Below are 7,712 nucleotides of genomic sequence, written 5' to 3' on the forward strand. Positions count from 1 at the left end.
TAGTAAAGTGTGATGAATTGTTAATTTAACTACATTTGAGAAGAACCTTAATTTGTATTCAAAAAAGTTAAAAAAAGAGACCCTACCATTAGCAATGATTACAAGATTTTAATTCGAAGTTCGTTAATGAATTGGAGTCCACCCTTGGTGGCTGGCTTTACTTGCAGTTACACTTTTTGCTTTCTAGGATGTTATCATTTAACATTTTCAAAACACTCCCTTTGTGATGTTTAATCATTTTCGTTCCATCATTTGCCACGCTATTGTGGTACCTACAACATGAAAGTGTCATGGTATATCTTTATAGTAAACATCTTAGTTTAAACATTCGTAATGATATATTTTGTACTCGCTTGTCAAAATATTTGTCTAAAGAACCAAAAAATATAGAAAATAAAAAACTGGTATTTCAAAATAACTATTTATTACGAATAATTAGATCCACTCATGTAATTTTAATTATTATCAAATTTATTTATTACTCTTCTTATATGTTTCTAGTTGGTCATTTTTAAACAAATAGTCGAATACAGTAATTTGCAAATATTCAAGAATCATTATTTAATAGATATAAACGTGATTTTGAATTTAGAAATCTTGTACAATCGTCACATAACATCTTTTATAGCTAATTTTACAACATTTCTCTTGACAGAAAACTAGAAAAGTACAACCACAACATAATACAAAGTTCCTGCACATTTTGCATGCTCAACTCTATCAGCAATGTAACAGAAATCAAAGTGAATGAAAAACAATGGAGAATAATACACTATTATACCAGGTGGACATGGCTTACAATATAATATCATCTAAACATCTATAAGCTAAATAATGAAGTTACATTGTCATTAAGCTAAGAACTTTGCACATTCTGATCCCCTTCAATGTTTTAAAATTATTCTACCCTTTAATTTTATCAAAATATCTATTCATATCTATTCATATTCTTTTATAAAATTTTAATTTCAAACCCTAATTCCCAAAATTAACTCAGAATCCTAATTTCCCCGGTTCCTAACCCTAACAGCCGCAGCCGCAGCCTCACCCTCCTTCATAACAAATGCATACAAATTGAAGAAAGGGGGAAACAGGGAGAAAGAGGGAAGAGAAGGGAGACGGCGCTGGCTGGGGCCTCGCCGCCGTCACCGTCGCTGTCAAGCGTGAAGGGTGGAGAGGAGAGAGCTTGCATCCAAGAGAGAAGAGATGCTGTCTGCCGTCACCGTCGCCGCCCTGGAGCTCGCCGTCGAGCTGCTTCACGGCGCCGTCCCGTCCATGGACCCACAAGCTTGCGTTACTGCCGATCCGTTCACAAGCCGTCGTCGATGGGACAGAATCGCGAAGAGAGAGAGAGAGACACACGAAGAGAAGCCCACGACCAGCCTTGTCGCCGTCAGCGCCGCGGGTTGCCGTCGCCATCCTCGCGAGCTGCCACCGCATCGCTGTTATTGAGCTGCAGCACCGCCGTTGTCGCACTCTGCTGCTGCCGCGTCTCGCCAAGCCGCCGCTGGAGGAGGAAGGCCCGCCAGTTTTGTTTCTGCTTATGGGTTTTGGAATCTGAGAAAACGCCACTGCCGTTGTTGTTTGTTGGGTGATCATTGCTGCCACTGGAATCACGAACCGGAAAGGAGAGGAGGCCGTTTTCTGTTGTCGCTGGTGCTGCCATAGGACGGTTGAAGCCATTGCTGATTATGATTTTGTTATCTGGGTACTGGTCTGATCTTTTCCTTAGGATTGATCCATTTACTTGTTTTGTTTTGTTACTGCTATGGTAGCCATGTTCTGATTTTAATTCTATTTAAGTCCTTGCTTTGTCTTGAATCCCTAGGGCTGAAAATTGCTTTTGATTCCTACTCAATTTAAATCCTCTATTTTACTGCAACCATGGTCAAAGTTGCGAAGGCTGGTATTGTTGCCGTTCTGGTTGTGTGAGAGTTACCGCTGCTGCCCTGACACTAAAAGAGAAGGTATTTGTTACGTTAAAGTATGCGATTGCGACATCGAGGTAGGGGGTTTAAAACGATTTTAATTTAAGAATGCCTACAAGGTTTATTGAATAACTGCAAATAGATTTAATAGCTGTGATTAATTGGTTGATTATGTGAATATTGAATTGTGGCTGAAGTTGTGATTGGAATTGGTTTTGAGGGGTATTGAAGGGTTGGGTTTTGAATACTAAATGGTTTGCTGAAAATCTGGTTCTCTTGAAAATAAACGGCAACTTTGAAAGTGAATCAGTGACTCTATAGTGACTGAAATGATAAGAATTTAAGTGTTAAGTAAATTATATTAAGTGTAATTGTGAAAACTCAATTTTGAAGGTTTCGTATCAACTAGAGAATTAGTTATGATTTTTCAAAGTTGAATTCTAAATCTGATTTTCTGCGTAATTTCTATACCGAGTCAGCAACTTTGAAAAACTACAACTAAATCTGTGATTATCGGAATTGCGTGGGACCAAGTCCGGATTAAGCTTGGGAATATAGGGAGCTAGACTGCTGAATTTGAGACTTTTTCATTAAGTTTATGATTTATGGTGAATTTTTGAATTATGGATGTCAAATCTGGTTTTTTTGCAGAACGTTTAACACAGCAGCAACTTGTTTCCTCTATTAGAAATTCTCCAGTTTGCATTTTTAAATGGAACCAATTTTAAATGAAGCTCTGGTTCTAACACTTTAATTTCATAAAAATTTAGAATTGTTAGAGTTGTGGTTTTAAAGATTTGGATTTTTAAAGTAAGATGTATTATGCATAAAAGTCAGTAACTTTGAGACTTTATAATTTTTAATTCTGGAATGATATTGAGATGCAACCAATTGGAGGTGAAAGTTGAGTATGTTTAGTATAGTTTAAATGTTCAACTATTAAACTCAAATTTGAAGACTCTTGCAGGGTTCTGATTGAAAGGCTTTCATACACCTCAAGTTGTAGTTTAAGAAATTTGTTAATTAATCTGGTGTAAGAGGGATGAATGACTAGCTTCCGGTTCTTTTACTGCTCTGTTGTTACAGCTCCTTTCAGTCCTTAACTGCTTTGTTACATTCTAGCTTTCAGTCCTTTTATGCGAGCATTTGTTGTGGAGCTTCTGTTCACTATTTTTTTGTATTTTTTTAAGTGCTTCTATTACTTTATGGTTTTTGTTACAAATTGATGCTGAAAGCTTGCAAAGAATTTGGCCTAATTTTACTATATTCAAGTATTGTTTGTTAGGTTGGATCAGATAATTAGTGATATTCTGGATTCTATTTTCTCAAATAATATTCTGACTTTATTTACAAAATGCAAATTTAAATTTGGCTTTATTAACAAACTTACAGTGGTTTCTTTTTATTTGGTCAATTTAGACTTCAACTCTAAATCTGATAACGTATTCTTCATTCATATGTGTCTATATTTTGGGTTGTTGTGTATGCTGCTATGAGCTTCAATTTAGATCTTTCTTTGTGGTTTCTAATTGAAATGATTGGTTGTACTCTTGGTCTAATATAAGATAAGGTTATCAACACTCATAGGTAGGAAGCTTATTGGGAGGCTCCTCAAAATCTTTTCTTACCATGGTACACTCTAACCCCGACAACAATATAAGAAAACAGAGGAAAAACAGAGGAAAAAAGAATTCGTACCCCTTTTATTTTTTCCCCACCTTTCTTAACATGTGTCCTATTATGTTGTCTAAGTTGTGTGTTCTTACTGTTGGTATAAGTATTTTGATATTATCCCTTAAGAGTTATTACATATCTTGGAGATTTGTTAAGTTTAGATTTATATATTTGATCATTCCTCCAGTATATCAAGTGACTTTTGCAAATAAGTTGAGCTTATCTTCTATCATACAATCCTAATCTTACCATAACTTGATCTATTATTGTGTTTTGCAGTTGCTCAATGTTCCAAATCCTGCTGTTCTTGACATTCCTGTTTGTGCATTGGGGGGTGGATATTGGAATTGCCTAAAGACTAGGTAATACCATTATGAAAACAAGTTTGTTAGGTACTCATAAAGATTTTTTATGCCTTTGAATGATTAATTTAAATTTTTAATTTAGTCAAAAGAAAAATACTGCAAAAGCATTATGTTATTCTTTTGCATGTTGTCAGATAGGTATATCCATGATGAGGAAGGAAGTTGAGAACGATGAGTCTATAAAAGTAATTCGTTTCTGTTGCTGTTTCCATATATATTTTTTAACTCAAAACAAATAAACAAAGGCCATGCTTTTATATCAGCTGGATTTGATTTTAAGAAAAGGATTTAGGTTTGGAAATATTTGAAACTTTTCTGTGGTCAATTATTTGAGCTGGAACCAACATACGGACTTAAGAAATTTTTGTTTAAAGGTTTTTGTTCTGATTTTTTGCAGGAATCTTCAACTCTTAGAAAAATATTGGCCGTGAACTTCAACTTCCTGCACATGGTAAAAGAAATTCAAAAAATATAGTCATATGAATAAGCATACAAATTAGAAGTTTTTAACAATTATTTGAATGGTTTCTGCTCATTGCAATATTGTGCAGTTAGTTGGAGATGATCTCTTGATGTTTAATGCAAAACGCATTGAGAGAGTAGTACTAGAGTATGCAGGTAACGCTCTTTTTCTTAAGGTAAGTGATTTAAATGGACTTTGATGGTGTTCCTTTGTTTAGTTCAAAATTGTTCTCACTTTTTCTTCATAAAATTAATCATATTTCGTTAATAGAGATGTTTGGATATCCAGAGTTTGAAAAAAGTTGCTTCTTTATGCAATACATTAGAAGATAGAGTTTACAAGTTTTTTACCCATATTAAAACACTGTTGCATGAGCTATTTTTGATAAATTAATTTTTTTTAATTGCTATTTTGTTATTTTTTTTATTGCTGTTCTTCCTCTGACATGGATTTCTATAGTATTTTACTTATGCATTTGTTTTTGTCAATCTTTAAACGTGCATAAATTTAATTTAATTGTTACGATAATTATAAATACAGAGCAAAGTCCAAAAACAGCCAATTAGACAGAACCCAGAAGTTACTCTTTGCTGTGATGTACGCTGTAAGATTGTAGGAAGAAGTGAAGAACCCAATGTCTACATAAGCAATGAACAAACCACTGCGGCTGCAACGCTTTCCTTCATTCAAACTTCAATTTCATGGTAATAGCTACTACCTCTGTTGATAAGTTCATTTTTTAATTGATTTTTTGCTGCTTTTTCTTTTTGTTCTTCCATTGCCATTAAAAATCACGACATAGAAGCGCAAGTATGAACTTACTGTTTTGTTAAATTTACATATAAATCTTTGATGCAATTTCTGATTCTGCTGTAAGTTTGCGACTTAAAAAAATATATATTAAAAGGAGATTAGAACATGAAATTAAGAAAGAAAACAAAGCTCAACAGATTGACCTTTGTTGTTTTTTTTCTTTTCTTTATTTTCCATTGACCTGATTTTTATCAAGTCTATAAAGACTGAGATACATGCAGTTTCAGTCTTATAATAGTGATAATTGCTATGGTGACCAAAGTACATATCGTAATATTCACTTCTAAAGCTCATACATTTTATATACCCCATTGTAATGTAGATCAACCAAGTTGGAATTGTTACAGAGATCATTGAGGTGGTGAAGTAGGCAAAGGAAGTACATTGGGGAGTGTTAACTTTTCATAGATTTGGGAAAACTATAGACTCTTTCATTGTTGCCAATGGAATTAAGTAAATCAGACAGTTAGTATGATCTTCTAATAATTCTTTTGTCTTCATATGTTTATATGTTATGACTTCGTTCAAGTAAATTTTATTGAGAAAAAAGTCTACTATATTTGTAAATTGGTTTCTTGAAACTTATCTTATTACTCTTTAAAGGAATTGCATCTACCGTAGAATATTAATATTTGTTTCTCAGTATCTATTAATTGGACAAAAGTGCTTATGTTTTTATGAATTTTTTTAGACTTTATATTTGATGGGTTGGTAGTGATTTGAGTAAGGTGTATGCAATTCTCACCAAAGCCTTTACTAGATTTTAACATTCTTTTAAGTCTAATGCATTTTCTTTTTATTAAAATCTCAATTGCTGAGATTTTTCTATCATTCAATAAACCTGAAAAATTTATATTCCATAATTTAAAAGAATTGATAAGAACTAGATGAACATGGAGCAGTTTACTTTTTGTTTGCGGCTTAATCATATGATGCTTTCATGAGATGGTTTCATTGTGATTTTAGAGTTTGTATATTGAAAACTTTTAATTAATATGCATGCTCAGGAGAAATCACTTGAACTGTTGTCGGCATCTTAGGTCTCTCACATACTCTAATTAATTAGTTACTTCAATTGTATCTACTATATCATCATTGATCTTAATTACTTTCTTTTGTCTTGCTCAGGAAACATAATTTCTGCCTTCCTGTTCTTGTCCCCAGTGTAAGTTTGATATATTTTGCCTTCATTCTTAACTATCTCTTTTTATGGGGCCATATTTTTGTCATTTTTATTTGCATCTAATCTTCCTAGAGTAAAAAGGAAACAAGTGTCTTAATTAGGATGATGCAAAACACTAATTTAGTATTGCTTGTGCTGTTTTATCATTGGGTTTTAAGGTTTAACGGGTTTCATTGATATTTAATTTGATTGCATGGTAATTAGCTAATTTTTGGTACTTAATTACTTTGGTTAGATAAAGATAACTCTCTAATTATTTAAGATTAATTATTAATTTAAGATAAAAATATTCATTTTTCTTTCGTGTTATTTCGATCTGTTTTTGCTTCCCTGGTTGAAGTGTGAAAAATTGTGTCTTGATTTTCGCCTGGATTGTTGCAAGTTGCTATGATATTCCTTCCCTTTTTTACGATGGATTTTCTCTATTTTGTGTTTCAGAGAGATCCAAAATCCTGTGAATCACGTAATCCAATGTGCTCGAAGCCTACACCAGCCTTCAAAAAGTCGCAAAGTAACCCTTCCTTACCTATTTCCTTCATTTCTTTATTCTAATTTTTATCTCATTGAAAGGAGCTGGTTTGGACACAGGAGTTGAGAGGCAAATTTGGTCTTGTTGCCTTTTTTTTTTTTTGCTTCTTCAATTGTGCAGCAGTTTTTGGGTTCAGAGATAAAATACTTTTGGGTAAGTTAAGTAAGACCACTACTTGTTTATTTTTTATATGAATTATTCTTTTGTTTTCTTTTGTGTGGGTTTATAAATTTTACCTTTTTATGATATGTGAAAGTTTATATGTGTGTAAAAATAAGTTAATGTATTTATAGGGTGCAATTGTATTCACTGGTTTATTGTTTTTTTTTTTTTTCTGGTTTTCTGATTTTATGGTATTTTATCTTCTTGATTATTTACTTTCTAAATACATATTTTGTTTACCTCTCTTATGAAATAAAATTAGTAAGAAACTTATGGTTATTTGTTTCTCTCTTTTATTTATTTCTTTTTTCCTTGTCTGAATCTTTTTTTCCCTTCTGTTTTCTTGGGTGTTGAACTAAATAATTAATAAGTGTTGCTGTTTTGTCATTTTTTTTCACCATTTGCTTGAGATTGGAGCTATTTATCTCTCTATATCTAACTGTTGAATTATGCCTTTTTATGCATTCAATTTCGAAAAACTATTGTTTTAAAACAGTGGAAAATTCTTTAAAAATCTTTATGGTGTAATTTCAACCGCTGGGTTCCTTTATTTTATTCTGTTGTTTCTCTAATCTTTTGAGATTATTATGCTAAA

The 7,712-nt window shown here is 32.7% G+C and overlaps 1 protein-coding gene across 12 annotated transcripts; it reads left to right on the plus strand.

The window, feature by feature from the left end:
* Positions 1,574-7,390, plus strand: LOC107630180. 12 transcript variants are annotated; one of them, XR_002359155.1, is made up of 10 exons: positions 1,574-1,708; positions 1,829-1,967; positions 3,882-3,964; positions 4,365-4,418; positions 4,519-4,585; positions 4,971-5,134; positions 5,566-5,696; positions 6,372-6,408; positions 6,865-6,937; positions 7,015-7,027. XR_002359155.1 is itself a non-coding variant. In XM_021118681.1 (10 exons), exons 4-10 carry the CDS (start codon positions 4,114-4,116, stop codon positions 7,095-7,097), a joined length of 537 nt encoding a protein of 178 aa, XP_020974340.1. In that variant the 5' UTR covers positions 1,574-1,708; positions 1,829-2,005; positions 3,882-3,964; positions 4,102-4,113; the 3' UTR covers positions 7,098-7,390. The 12 variants fall into 12 exon arrangements, 9 of the variants coding, with proteins under 9 accessions (XP_020974340.1, XP_016188734.1, XP_016188735.1 ...); XM_021118681.1 differs by lacking the exon at positions 5,566-5,696 and adding an exon at positions 4,102-4,152 and having other exon boundaries at positions 1,829-2,005; positions 4,519-4,605; positions 7,015-7,390; XM_016333248.2 differs by lacking the exon at positions 5,566-5,696 and adding an exon at positions 4,102-4,152 and having other exon boundaries at positions 3,882-3,994; positions 4,519-4,605; positions 7,015-7,390.

This window comes from Arachis ipaensis, chromosome B03 (genome assembly GCF_000816755.2).
Source record: "Arachis ipaensis cultivar K30076 chromosome B03, Araip1.1, whole genome shotgun sequence".
Classification (NCBI taxonomy): Eukaryota; Viridiplantae; Streptophyta; class Magnoliopsida; order Fabales; family Fabaceae; genus Arachis; species Arachis ipaensis.